The sequence below is a fragment of the Clinocottus analis genome, unplaced genomic scaffold, assembly GCF_023055335.1.
Source record: "Clinocottus analis isolate CAN_PGR_092001 unplaced genomic scaffold, fCliAna1.0.p SCAF_7, whole genome shotgun sequence".
NCBI classification, from domain to species: Eukaryota; Metazoa; Chordata; class Actinopteri; order Perciformes; family Cottidae; genus Clinocottus; species Clinocottus analis.
The window spans coordinates 15,801,609-15,816,243 of NW_027176229.1; the positions used below are offsets into that span (position 1 = coordinate 15,801,609).

Here is a 14,635-nt window from a genome sequence, read left to right on the forward strand (position 1 = left end):
CTTCTCCGTTTCATTAAAGTGACTATATTTGACAGCTACTGTACATGTATCAGGACAAAATCGCTCTGCGTGTTTTGTATGGCTCAGTTGGTTGGAATCAGACATGTTTTAACCACAGCAGGTGGGAAACTGTGTCAGATAATCTGATAGGAGAGAGATTAATGTGTTTATTATGGAATCTAGTTTGCAAATGATAACAGTCTCTTTTTAATGCTAAACCAGTCACATGCTCGGTACAAACTCTGTGTCCGTTTTATGAATAAAAGATTGACTGTGTGGAGTAACCAATATTCTGGTTGACTGTAATTAGACCACAACGTCTCAGGGGAATCCCTCACTGTTCATGATAACAGCCACAGGCTGCTATCAAACTGTATGTACTTTGATCCAGGACGTAACTGAAACTTGAGACAGCTGTTTGTGGAGCTGCATTGCGTCTGTTTCTCTCTCACTTCCTTCTCTCTCTGGGTTTCCTCTTTCGTAGATTTTTTAAACCGTCATGTTTAAAAAAAGCCTGATGTTGTTGTTGTTGCTAGGGCCTGTGGTGGTGTGTACTCCGCATGACTGGGTGTGGTTCCTCTACATCTGTTCTCTTTCTCCAAAGGATGTGCGTGTGTGCGTGTGTGTATGTGTGTGTCTAAAATTACCCAGATGCTGCGTAGACGCTGACATAAACTTGCATTAATTAAATGTATGATGTAATAACACACCAGTGTTCAGTCGTGACAAAGATGTGAGAAGCCGTTACTTGCCCAAGGTGAAACCACAATGACTTCATTCATGTTCTGAGCAAGTTGAAAAGAATTACAAAAGAATATAGGAGTATCACTTTCGTTGTATTATTCTGTTTGAGCTTTGCAGTGTGAGTGTGAGTGTTTTTCAGTAACAGGGAGTCCTGTGTTTCAGCAGCAGGGTGACTCAGAGACCGATCTGCTGCTGTGCTCGTTAGCTAGCCGTTCAAGGGATGTGTGAGGACACAGGATGTGAACTTCTCTGAGAGGAGCCATTTCAAGCGTTCTAACAGGAGCTGGCGAAGCCTATTCAAGTTTAAATCCCTGAATGACAGAGACAATCATTAAGCAGCCACAGGATGGAGATGTTTTACTGCTCTGGGACAGAGATGTTGACGTAAGGACTGAGATCTGCTTGTCACTGGGTCTGACCTGCTGTGGTTTTTCTTCTAACTTTCTGACAAGACCCTCTCAGTTGTCCCCCTCTGAAGCTCAGTAGCGTGGTGTGTCGGTCCTGGGTCCTATTCTGTTTGCTTGCTATAAACTTACCCTTGGACAGATAATAAGTAGTTTCATAGGCATCTCCCATGATGATTGCTATGCAAATAATATTCAATAATGCATTGTCTTTAACCAATATAATCAATATTTCTGTTTTAACAAGTGACAACGTGAAAGCAATGGAAATGTGGTGACTCGTAGTGATGACCCTACAGAAAATGAACACCTGATTCTGCAGCTCCCCTTAGCTTTACAGAGTTTCATAGTGAGCTTCAGCTTACCGTTATTGCTCTCCGGCCCTCAACTGTTTTACTTTACTTTTTACCGTCATCTTAGTGCCATTTACGGCCAGAGCAGGCAGCTATTTTCATTCGAAACCTAGGTGTCATTATAGAGAAGTGTTTTGTTAGTTCTGGATGTTTCAAACTGAAAAATCCATCCCTTTGTGTTTTCCGCCCGTCTCGACTATTGTAACTCCTTCTTCACCGGCCTGAGCCAAGCAATGGATTGTTTATAAGATGTTCACAATTCCTCTGATAAACTATTGACCGGGTTCTCTAAAGACTTGTATGTGACACTAATGTTGATTTCTATACAGACATATTTACAATTCGATTCAAGATTCTTGTGATCACTTTTAGCGTGAGGCGCCAGACTAGATTTTAATTTATATTTATATCACCTTTAAAACCAGAGTTTACAAAGTGCTCTACAGAGAAGCAAAGCATTGTCGTTAATACGGCCTGGTAAAAATAAGGACAATACCACAAAGGCAATAAATACAACAAAACCAAACAAATAACCAAAAAGAGCAAATGTAATAGAAAACAAACAAATAATGAAATAATAATAATGTTACTTGGGGCCAGACCCAGGCGGGCCTTAAAAGTGATCTATAAAATCTTAAAATCAATTCTAAAAAACAATGCAATAAGTCTCGATGCAGTCCTTTGTCACCAGCAGGTCTCAAAGGTTCTGATCAGACTTTGTTGGTTATTCTTTGCTTCAGACTTCTTTTTTTTTTATCTCCCATGATATGAGATATGTGAGCATCTTTAAAAAAAAAAAAAAAAGATTTAAGATACCTTCTTTATGTTTTTTTTTATTACTTTTATTAGTTTTCTTGGGTCTCTTTTATATGTCTGTTGTCTCATTTCATGTTTTGACCTTCTGTTCTCGATAAACTTAGTTACCTTCTAACTTCTCTTGTGTTTTCATAGTTCTTCCTGATGTTACAAACCACTTTCTGGACAACCACTGCAACCAGGATGTCGGCCCAGTTTCATCCCGAGAGGTTAATTCCCTTAATAACTTCACCGGATCCTCAGCTAACGACCGAAGCTTTAGTTTGGACCAGAACCTCAACCTGACCTTCAGCAGCAATCCCAGTCCTGGAGGGGGCCTCTCGCCAGCCATTCCTCTGCCCCAACCTCAAGCGCTCCGGCCCCCAACATTGTCCTTCCTTTCCCCGCTAAACAAGCCAGATCCTTCCGAGGTGGATGACCAGGCTCCGGTGACGTCTGACTCCAGCCCAGACTCACACTCGATCTCCAGTCATGACATTTGTGTGGATTCCGACTTGCTTAATGGCAACATCAACTCCAACACACAAAACACAAAACTTGCCGGTGAGACCAACGGCACAATTATCACGTGAGTAAAACAAAAATACACAAAGGCCTCTTCAGCAGTCAGTCAGTGGCTGAAACTAAAATAATATGACTCACAGATTTTCAAGCTGAACAAACAGCGCTTTCTCATTTATGGCTGCAGGCGACATTAATGAATGCTCGCTATTGTTCACAAGTAACCTGAAGGGATCGAACTGTTCCCATTACCAACAACAGTGTCTGCCTGTTGTGTATCTTCAGATGTTGTTTTCTTCTGTTCATCCATTCATTCCTTACGAGCGTTATTATAGTTTAAAATATTTGTATTACTTTCAGTTATCTTTTATTCATTTTTTTCACTTACATTTTTTGCTCAGTTTCCAGGTTGATTTGTTTTTGGTTTGCCTGCATTATTTTCGGGCAGATTGAGGGAAGTTTTTTCAATGTTTACAGCTTAAACTATTTCTAACAACTATGTTTTGCTTGTTGACAGAACATTTTCTTTGAATGGTAAAGAGAGGTTTAAGTGTCAAACAATGCCCCCTTGTGGCGTTTTCTGTTCAGTTTCCTTTTAAAGAAGAATCATCTGACCACAGTTTTTGTCACGAGAAGAACTCTTGCTCGGTTGGTAATTTGTCTGTGCACCAAGAGGATCATATATACTGTGCATTCACTATAGTACATTACACATGGTCCATATCACAGCTTTTAGAAAAAGGTACATTTCTCTAGGCAGTTTATTGTTTTGACAATTGTAATTTGTTGGAGGGTTTGCCTGCCGTCACTTATATGTGATGGCTTTCTTGATTTGCAACCAAAGATTTTGGATATTCATTCTGAGCCAGAAGTTTGTTCACAATTTTTTGCAGATGACAATTCAACAAAAGAATAATCAACTTGTGTTCTAAATACTTGTATTATCTTCTGGCAATATTACATATTAAAGGACAAGCAGGAAATATTGGATTTTTAGATTAAAGTTCTTATTAAATCGATACGTTGGTTTTAAGAGTTTTAGACAAACCAGTTTAAACAAAACTGTCACCTGTCTACTTTTTGTCTTGTTTTTTTTATTATCTTAACTATAATAATCCTGCACACCCCTTGTCTTTAACGTAATTCATGTCCCGTCCTCCCCTCTCTTTCCTTCAAACCTGTCATTCTGTTTTCCTTCTCACTGTGTGGCATCAGGACTGCTGAGCAAGTCCATTTCCTCTGTGTTCTGTTGTAAGTACTGTATAACTGTGTGTGCAGACGTGTGTGTGTTTGTCACCTCAGTCCTTGTTCTTGAAACAAGTCCCGGTCCAGGCTCATCTAATCTACATTGCCCTTCAATCACAAACTGGAGGTGAAAAGTAAGAGTAGCGAGAGTAGAGGAGAGAGAGAATACTCGTGGAAACTCTGTAATTCCCTCCGGGGCTCTGAACAACTGCTCTCGCTCTTATTTAAATTTGGCAACAATCTCTTTCATTAATCTGCTTCTTGTGCTGCGTGATTCAGCACTTCAGGCACAGCATGCAAACTCAGCGCACACGGAGCAGAGCAATGAGGTTTGGCTGTCAGGCTGTCTGTCTCTCCTGCTTTCTCTTCCCATCAGCACACCTGCCCACATGTACACACATGCAGATTTATGATCAAGTTAGTGTTGACACTGATGTTGCTTTTGACTTTCATTCACAGGAACTCCTGTAAAGTGAAGCCGATGCAAAAGGACGTCAGCGGACAGGTAGGAACTCATAATGTACCGACTGCTCATGGGACTTGTGTCATAGTTTTATCTCGAGAAGCTTCATGCAGTCAGCGTGGCTGATTACATTTGCGTCTGTTAAAGGATGACCATCACGGATACCACGCCACAGACGAGGAGAAGTTGGCGAGCAGTGCCAGTGTTAAACCAGACAAGGACCAAAGCGGTGAGTAACAGGATCAATAAAGATTGATTTTAATGTTGTGCCACTGAAACAGTAGTGAATAGCTCAGTTAACAGTTCGGGTCTCGACGTTTAGACAGCCTTCCTTAACTTTACTCTTTCAATACCGGACAGTGGGATGGTCATCTTTGCCGAACTGTTACAGACACACAACCTTCATTTTCAACGAGCAACATGGCAGTCAAGTTGTTCAGAGTGACAGTTAGGTTTGTGTGCTCTGTTGTTGTGTTTTGATCAATCACAGTCAGATTGTATGATCACACAGCGGCCTTCAGGCAGCATGTGACTCAGCTTTGTTGTCTGATCTTAGCGGATTGCACTGTTACAGATGTTGCATAACGGCATCACGTGCAGTAGCTTGAGTTTTTATTTTTTCCAAGCTATAATATTTGTTATTTTTTACTGTGAGCATTAGTATTTTTCCAGCTTTGTCTAAAGACAGATATTTGTATGAGTAAACGCAGTGTCTTGACACTCATTGTGAGTCATAACTGAAGTGAAAACAAACTGCTAGGGAGCGGTGTAAGTTCATTTTAACGTAACTCTTAATTAAAACGTATAACTACATATTGAAAAGATAATATTGCATATTACAAGTCATGAGAATACTTTTTGCAGAGCATACATCATTAATCAGCAGCCCATGAGCACATGATTATAGAGTAATATTTATAATGAGAAATACAATCAGAGAAATGTTGTAATACTTCTCATGTACTGCCACGTGTTGACCATGATGATGAACTATATTACATTATAGGCCACAGCATCTCTGAGCCTCAAATCTTATTAACATGAGTTTCACTTTCTTCCCATTCAAGACTGCCACGTGACATCACAACCTGAGGACTCAAACTGCTGCTCAGTGGTAAATAAATACTACAATAAATCATTCATGTCCTTTCCCATATATGTGCTGCGTCAGGCTCATATACAGCTGTTTGTTTGTTTTCCATAGTGGTTTAATCTCGTGCCTGTAACTTTTGTCATGAGCAACAGAAGCAATGTGATGCCAGCAGTGACCACGAGGTGGAGATGAAGCACTATTTTCCTCGATAACTCCATGCTCCCCGAGTGCTATTTTTGTTTTCTGTGATTCAGGGGAATATACGGCTATACTTACAGTTGTTTAAATGAGAGACAGTTATTTAGTTAAACTAAACTGTCTCCATCAGTTGCAGATAAAAACAGCATTGACAGGTTGAGATGTGTCCCAGCATTACATTTTAATTACTCTTACTGTATTGGTAACATTGTGTTCAGCTCCTTGTAATGTTTTAAGATTTTAATTTTGTGATATTTACAATTAAAGATTGTGCAGGTAGAGTGTGTTGTGACTGAAATATAAATAGTGTCGTTTTATGTTTGGACACACCAGCAGAATTATCTCAAGCTGCAGTATGATCAGCTGCTGATATGACGGCCGGCAGGAGGTACTTAGTGTCCGCCACCACGTTCATGTACTCAAGTGACAGATGGATTTAGATTATCATTCAGGACATTAGAATATGTCATAATCCAGAGAAGCCCATAATGATAGAGGAGAGAGACAGCGAGAAGACAAAGAAAGGATTGAAATGTGTAGGAACACTGATTTGAAAGGCAAGAGGAATACGGGGTGAAAAAGGAAAATGTAAAAGGTTTGAGGGAATTTAAAAAAAAAATAGTTATCATTTGCAGTTCATTCCAGACATACATGTTCCCTTCTGTTTGGTTCTCTCAATTAATAATATATTCTCTCTAATTGGTGCTAAAAACTAGAGCTAAAAACGTGCAGTGGCTGCTATTTTTTATACTTATGAAAAAAAAACATTTGAAGACAAGATTCAACCCAAAAACTGGATAAAAAGAGGAATTTATTTGAGTTTAAAGGCATAGGGTTATGACAGTAATAATGAATTATATATGGTCTTTGGTCATGATTTTAAATTCCTTCATCGGATGTACAATTAAACCGGTTTTCTTCTGCCATCAGCAGTTTGAAGACCCATGCAAATTGAAGAACAAGCCAGAGGGAAGTGAAATGCAGAAAACAGGAAGTCAGGTCCTGGATTCCATCTGCATCAGTGAGGCAGAAAAACAGGCTGTTCTCACCCTCATAAGAGAGGAGGTAACTCATCCAACATTAAATATGACAACAGTGTGTTTGTTTTCGCCTAAATGTATCGCATCAGCGTTTCCTTTGACTGCACAGCTCCGCTCACAGTAGGCGTCTCGTTTCAGATCATCACCAAAGAGGCCGTAGCCAGCGATTGGAAGAAAAGGTACGAGGACAGCAGACAAGAAGTCAGCGAGATGAGGTGAGACAATCTGTTGCTTCGTGTCTTTTACTTAGACATCACTGATGGACTTTAAGGGTGGTCACGTGAGATTTTCATAAATCGAAACGTTCCGTCTCCAAGTCTGTCATTCGGTTAAGTGAGGATCATCATGTGTTTTGTCTTATTACAGGAAGATTGTTGCAGAATATGAGAAGACAATCGCTCAGATGATCGGTGAGTAGAAATGTTAGAAACTACAATCTTTTTAATATTGTGTGGTCAGACTTCTATTTTTCATGTAACTCTTTTTTTTACTGGTTGTGCTAATGAGTTTAGTGGCACAGTGTAATTTGTGTCATCATGTAACGTGAGTGTCCTGTTTTAATAAATTATGTGCAGTAACTTTAATCCACATTATCTTGTATTTGGAGGGAGAAAGCAGCTATTTGTTCAACATATTTAACTTTGTTTGACTGCAATGTTTTATGCTGTTACCAGACGTAATACCACGACTAAATTATTGAGCACTCTGCAATCATTTCGTCTTTGCTCTTCTCAGAGGACGAGCAGCGCAACAACCAGAGCTCCCAGAAGGCTTTGCACGCTGTGACAACGGAGAAGGAATCCGCTTTGGCAGACCTGAACTCTGTTGAACGCTCTCTCTCTGACGTGTTTCGGCGTTATGAAACGATGAAGAACACCCTGGAGGGCTTTAAGAAAGTAAGTGGTCATTGGACAAGATGATGTCCAGATAACTGCTCAAGGAAAGTGTTCGTTTAAAGTGCTGAGGCGATCAGCTGATGGTAGCGCAAATTGGAGGGATGTAAGAGGATTAAAGTCAGAATAAGGGTAAGGTTTCCCTCGGATTGGGGCAGTGGTCGCCTGGAGGTGAGAGCAACAAGAGCTTAAACTATAAACCTGGCCCTGAACTCAGTCAAAATATTATCTTACTCAACAACTGCTGCAGAAATAAACCCCTTGATTAAAATAGCTAACCCCAAAATCTTGACCCCCAGTTGAACCACAGCTGGTTTAGAGCAGTAATAATAAGTAGTAATAGTAATTTGTTTTTTTTCCTCGTACAGAATGAGGAGGTGCTGAAGAAGTGTGCTCAGGAGTATCTGGCCAGAGTCAAGCAGGAGGAGCAGAGATACCAGACACTTAAACTCCATGCCGAGGAGAAACTAGACAAGTATGTAGAGATTAACAGGGGATCCGTTATAACAAATCAAAACTTTTCCATGTTTGAGATCATGTATATTTCCCTCATTCCACGCATCTCTCAGGGCCAACGAGGATATTGCTCAGGTGCGTGCAAAGGCGAGCTCAGAGAATATGGCGATGGCCGCCAGCTTGAGGAAGGAACAGATGAAGAACGAGTCTCTGGAACAAGCCCTGCAGCAGAAGGTAACGGGCATCCTCGTCTCCTGCATGCTAATTCTACAGGAAACTTTTACTTCTAAAATAAATGCACATTACAAAAATATTTGCCTTATTTGTACAGCGTAGCATGAAGAAATGCATATTCATCCTTTGTTGTGTTGTTATAGAATCAAGAGATGGAGGAACTCACTAAGATCTGTGATGAGCTGATTGCCAAAATGGGGACAGAGTGAGAGACTCTCCCTGTGATCGGCCACTCGGTCCCTTCCGTCCTGCGCAGCAGCAACGCCCTGTGCATGCTCCCAGCCGTCTGCCAGCCCTGCACACAGAGACTGCTTATATACAGATGTCTAAAGTAACTCCATGTATACTACAATTGCACTACTTGTAATCTGAATCAAGAAGGTTCTCTACATAATTGTTCTAGTTGGGACTCTGTTATGTGTATGTGGTCAAGTTTTGTTTGCATTTTTGCCCATTATGAGGCTATCTGGACCTCTTGTGCTTTTGCCCATCATGTCCGTGAGCAACAAACTTCCTGTGACTCAACTTACATTCCCAATAGCTTAACAGCTACATTTCCAGCAACTCCTGGGATGACATCATGCAGGCGGGGGTTGTTTAGGAGTTACATTTAGGCATGCTCGCTTTGACAAGGATTGTTTGGTATTAAAGCAACAATCCATGAGATGTATTTTTCTATAAAGTAAACAAGGATTTTACTCTGAAAGAGCAAAGCTCAGAGCTATTGTGTGGGCCAGAATGAGGTCAGGGTCAAAGTCAGGCTGCACAAAAACTGTAGGAAAGGATTAAGGATTATTTGAGGAAATTCAGTAGAGCCCAGAGGCCTTGGTTTGTTCAGAAGAGACATTGAAACCAGACTGAGTTCAGAACACATGTCATTAAAACTAAAGCTTCAAATAATTCAAAGCATTTGCTTTACCTGGATTCTGGACAATATAAATAGCTGCTTTTATCGGTCATAAGTATAATAGCTGGACAATCATAGCCTTCACTGTAATTCTATAAACTTTGTGGCATTGTCATGTCTGAAGTCAGTGAAGACAGAAAAATTATGTTGAAGAGAAAAGAGGGGAAAGATAAATTGACTCCATCACCACTATAATTTGTCAAGTATCCTGAACAAATGAAAAACATTAAAGCATAGTGACTATATTTTGGTTGAAGCTATTTTAATATTTGAATTATTATATGGAAAGCGAGCACTGCAATATGTCAACAATTATTTTCTTCTTAAATTATCACTGTGTCACAGAGTGAGTGTCCACTAATCACATTTACCTCCAACAAAGAAGGAAACTAAGTGTTAAGAGCTTTGTACATTTTTTTTATCTGTCTCTTATTTGTGAGGTAAATGTGACCTCATGTCTGTATTTACAGCACTGCACTCACTATTCAGCAGATACATCTGTTTCTTTGCATGATTATTTTCGTGGCTTTGTATTTCTCTAAATGCAGATTATTTTCTAAACACAACAGTCAAACTAATTGTTTAATTATTACGTAGGAGACTGTAATTTAGCTTGGTTCATCTGAGAGAAAATAACTTTTTATTGAATGCTCAACACAAACCACTATTTACTACTACAAGTATGAAATATGCAAATCCATAACTTCAATCAGGCAATATTTGTGTCAAAGAAACTGAAACTAAACAAATGAACACTCAGTTCCTATGAAGTCAGTCACTATCGAAAAGTCTGATACCCAGACTTGTTACTGTCTCGTAGATTTATGACACAATTCCACTAATGCGTATCACAGATTATATATTATGTCATTCTAATTTGACATTGCCTCTCGTTACTCAGCTTGTTTGTCTGTGCTTTACAAAATATTCTTTTGTCACTTTAGCCCACTTCATTATTGTTTGTAAATTAGAAAAGAGGATGTCACACTTGTGTTGACACCTTGAGGACTAACAACGTGAGTGTGTGTATATTTGCTTGAATATAAATAAATATAATTTGTTCTACTATAAGTTGTTAATGTTTTCCTTTACTTGTGTTTCTGCATTTTTTTAGTTATTGCCTACACAACAGACTAAAAGCAGAATTGTATGAATTCTCACTGTGTGTGTGTGTGTGTGTGTGTGTGTGTGTGTGTGTGTGTGTGTGAGAGAGAGAGAGAAAGATATCAGTATGTGTGTCATGGCCTCATCTTTAGCCTGAGCACTGGTAATAAAACTGTGTTTACATCTCTGACACACACTCACACAAACTAACACTCTTTCACACCCCAGCTGAGGCAATGACACAAGAGACCTTGTGCTTTTTTTTTGTGATGCTTCATTCTGTACTATTCCGTACTATGACCATTTGAAAACTGTCAGTAGTTATAAAAACTATGTTGTAGAATCAATACTCAAATAAATAAACTTGAAATCCTTCCTAAACTGTAACTGTCTCCCTGTCAAAGCTTTCCCAGATAAGTCCATTACAACGGCCTGCTGGCTGTGCAGCATAGAAGGAGATTACAGAGATAAGACTTTAATACCCTTAGACACCTTCCTGTGCCTAAACCCCCTCCTCCTCCACCTCCACTTAACCCCTCGTGTACCCTCAATCAGAGACGCCTCTCAGCTCATCCACTCTTTCTCCTGACTCTAGAAGATACAGTGACCATCGGCCAGCTGATATGAGGACGACTCTGGCCCTGCTGCTCATCTCTCTGGCATGCTACAGTAAGTTTCTACAGCACTGATACCAACACTGGATTTGGGGGTTTCAGCACTGGGGATAGATTTAGTTAATAGCTGGCACCTGGCAGACTAATTGCTGAGAAGTTACAGAAGCATTGTGACAGGAAATGCAGATATTGGTTGAGGTCTGCACAATTCGTAGCTTTTTTTATACCATTCCACACAGATTTAAACCTGGCTCGATGTTCTTGCCGCGGCATAGTGGAAAAAATCTATCCAGTAGTGCAATACAACAGGTTGTTGTGACATACAGCAGCTTTCCTTGTGAGCGAAGGTGTCTCTGCCATTTGACGAGGAGATTGACAGCCTCCACCAACGGTGTGGGGTTTGCTTGCAACGCATACTAATGTCAATTGACTATTAATAAGAACATATGGTTGTGTGTCTGCTTGCTTTCACCCGTCTGTAAACGTACATGCTTAGTCTCAAGTCAGATGTTCTCGCCTGTTCTGTCTGCAAAGGCCACGCCCTCAAATGTCACACATGCGTGGCGTCCAATGAGGACGACTGCAACCGGCAAGGCTCCACCTCCTGCCCTCAGTATGCTGACGCCTGCTCCACTATCACAGGACCCAGTGAGTAAACAAACACACAAACACAAACCCAAGAAAACATGCAAGGCAAGTATTAATTGGGGGAATAAAGTATTGTAAAAGCCTCAGGCATGTGTGTAGTAGCAGGTTAAAGATGTCAGTAAAGCTTATAATAGTGCACACCAGTGGCGGCCCGTGGTTTTAAACCTAGGCCTTCAATGAGTGCCTTGAGCAGACTCCGCGGAGCCGCTCCCCTTCGGAGTCAGCGTACCTCCACCCCCCGCTTGTTTGTGATTAAATACATCTGTAAATGTATAAAACAGTAAATCCTGATATTCTAGCTTCTAGGTTTGAGATGGTAGCTTCACTGACCAATCACAGCGCATGTCAACAGTCACGCGGGCCCTGTGACCAATCACATGTCTAAGGTCTTGTGAAGGCCTTTTCATGTATTTTAACCAGGCTACTCTTACATAGAGGAAGACAGGTGAAATGTGATTGGATAAAAAAATGCTGGTAAACAGGTCCCAAGAAGCCACACAAGGGCCTGAAGGAGCAGAGGAACAGATGAAGCCAGCTGTGCAATGAGAGAATAAGCTAATATGCAAAAATAATTATAATACACGTAGTGTCTTTGTGAAAAACAATTACATTATAAAATAGTTATAACTTTTAAATATAAAAATAAATAAATAAACTTTTTTTTTTAAATGATAAAATAACTATAATCCTGTGACTCTATTTAGACCTTCAGAGAAGGTTTAGAAGGCCCTGACGGCCCGCCACTGGTGCACAGCGATAACCCTCACCCAAAAAGACAGCCTCTCATCATTTGAGGTTACTGGATGTCGTCCCAGCAGCTTAGAACAGCCACAAACTTCTGGATGCCAATTGTATGTGTGTGTGTGTGTGTGTGTGTGTGTGTGTGTGTGTGTGTGATAAGTTCACCGGGTTCACAGCGTCCTACCAAATGTACACAAGGGGTCAGTCTTCGCTGTCTCGTTCTCTTTCCAGACACCGTGATGAAGTCGTGCTCCTACAAGGCTTTCTGCGACAAGGCTCATGGCGTCGGCTCTGGAGCCAAGATGGAATGCTGTTTTGGCGACGACTGTAACGGGCCCCACCGGAGCCACAGCCACAGGGATCACCACCGCAACCGCGCAGGGGCTCTGGCCTCCAGCCCCGTCCTGCTCATCACGGCCCTGCTGCTGCGTGCAGCCACCAGTCAGCTGTGATTCATTCGTCAGTCCTTCCAGTCGTTTGCTAGGTTGTTCATCCATCTACCTTCTACTCTTTGTCACTGTGCCACTCAGAGATCTTCAATGCAAGTTTAATCCAATGGATTTGAGTGAGAGAGAGTTTCACATGGTTTTAAACAAAGAAAGGTGTGTTTCTGATGACTGTGTTGGTGCAGTGAAGACGGTCTGTCACATAAATACAAGCGTCAGCACCTTTGAGTGTGTTATGTTTTTATTATCTCATCATCGATGGTATCCTATGTAGAGTGTTCACTTGAAGATGATCCAAAGCTGTAAACGCTAACCTGTAAACTTGAGAGTGTTTGTGGTGAATAAGTGTACCCAAAGTAAAGTGCAGCTGTGTTTTTTGTGATAGCTGCCCGGTGTGGTATCATTACGTGCTGGCGCGCCTCAGTGGGTAACTGGTGTGCAGCGCACTTGACGCCATTGAACCACATTATTCAACTGTGTCGTGAATAATTTTGTAACAATGTATTTTACTCTTTTTTTTTAGCAAAGTTTTGTGAATGCAAGATCATTTGAATAAAGATACAATCACACCCTTATTGTGGTGCATGTACAGTGTGTGTATGTATGTGGTGTTTATGTGTCTCTAATGTGAAAGCATACGACCTGTGGAGATAAAATAGTCTGTGATATTCTGCAGAAACACGCGAGTGTCTGTGGAAACATCAGGACTTCCTTCTTTAACTGTGCAACTTGAATCCTGTGCAGTCGCCACAGGATGTGAAGTCAGTGAGGTAGGTCTCCCTTCTCATGCAGGTCATATGACGTGCAACCACTTCCTCTTAACAAGAGGACACAAATTAACCAAAAGAGAGAGAAAATACATGCACTAGAATAATACAGAATTACTCCAGTAAATGCAGATATAGTAATTGTCATTTGCGCACTTTCTTAAACATGTAAATGTGTGGAAACTCTAAACAACACAGCGTATTGACTCGGCCTGTTGTTGAAACCAGGAGGTCATGTCAGTTTATCCCCTGAGCTCTTTTAAGGTCTCTCAGGAGTTTCATCACAGGACTTAAACTGTAGTCACCCTTTGAGTTGAGGTGGAAAACACTGTGAAGCAACACTGAAGTACTATATTCAAGCAATTCTTACACTTTTGTCAGATGTTGAAGTTGCTGCTTTTGCAGATTAAGATTTACACAGAAATAAGATAAGATGGAAAAATGAAATGCATTCCTAAAGTTAGTTTGAGAATAATGAGAATAGTTAAGCCAAGCAGCACCTCACTGAAAAGAACCAATCTGCACCTGTAACACCTTAATTTATCTCTCTCCAATTGGAGGTTAAATCATATTACAACAATTACAGATTACATGGTGGTTTTATTGTTGTTTTTTAAATCATATATCCTTTAAATTGATTGTTGTTTTTAACTACAAAGAAATCAAAAGGATTTAGTCTTTCCTCACCAAAAACTTGTGGTGATGTTGAGGCGGCTTTAGAAAAACATTATAAAACCCACAGTAACTATAAAAGAACAGTGAACAGGGAATGTTTGTGATTCTTAAAAACTGCTCAGACAATGTTACACAGTTTGGTTTAGTAGCTTTAGTCAAGATTTGAAACATGTGAGGGGAGATTTCTAAAGTCCTGCTCTGGCCCTAATATTGGTGCAGCATTAAGTTTTGGTTGTCCTCTTGCTGTAGTACATGTAAATGTGTTTTTCACCAACTGCTATTGGCACATCATC

The 14,635-nt window shown here is 40.5% G+C and overlaps 1 protein-coding gene across 4 annotated transcripts in view; it reads left to right on the top strand.

The window, feature by feature from the left end:
* LOC137805304 (transforming acidic coiled-coil-containing protein 1-like) overlaps nt 1-10,418 on the top strand; it is a 19,192-nt gene extending 8,774 nt beyond the window's left edge. For 2 of the 4 annotated variants that reach the window (XM_068605155.1, XM_068605153.1), the window contains exons 3-13: nt 2,453-2,885; nt 4,523-4,568; nt 4,674-4,755; nt 5,594-5,640; nt 6,751-6,882; nt 6,996-7,072; nt 7,224-7,267; nt 7,593-7,753; nt 8,119-8,225; nt 8,320-8,440; nt 8,584-10,418. In XM_068605155.1, coding sequence (XP_068461256.1) covers nt 2,453-2,885; nt 4,523-4,568; nt 4,674-4,755; nt 5,594-5,640; nt 6,751-6,882; nt 6,996-7,072; nt 7,224-7,267; nt 7,593-7,753; nt 8,119-8,225; nt 8,320-8,440; nt 8,584-8,649 — 1,316 coding nt within the window. In that variant the 3' untranslated portion in view covers nt 8,650-10,418. Of the gene's footprint in view, nt 1-2,452; nt 2,886-4,522; nt 4,569-4,673; nt 4,756-5,593; nt 5,641-6,747; nt 6,883-6,995; nt 7,073-7,223; nt 7,268-7,592; nt 7,754-8,118; nt 8,226-8,319; nt 8,441-8,583 lie in introns of all 4 variants that reach the window. The other 2 variants (XM_068605154.1, XM_068605152.1) reach the window with 1 other exon arrangement.
* Nucleotides 10,419-14,635: the final 4,217 nt, after the last annotated feature.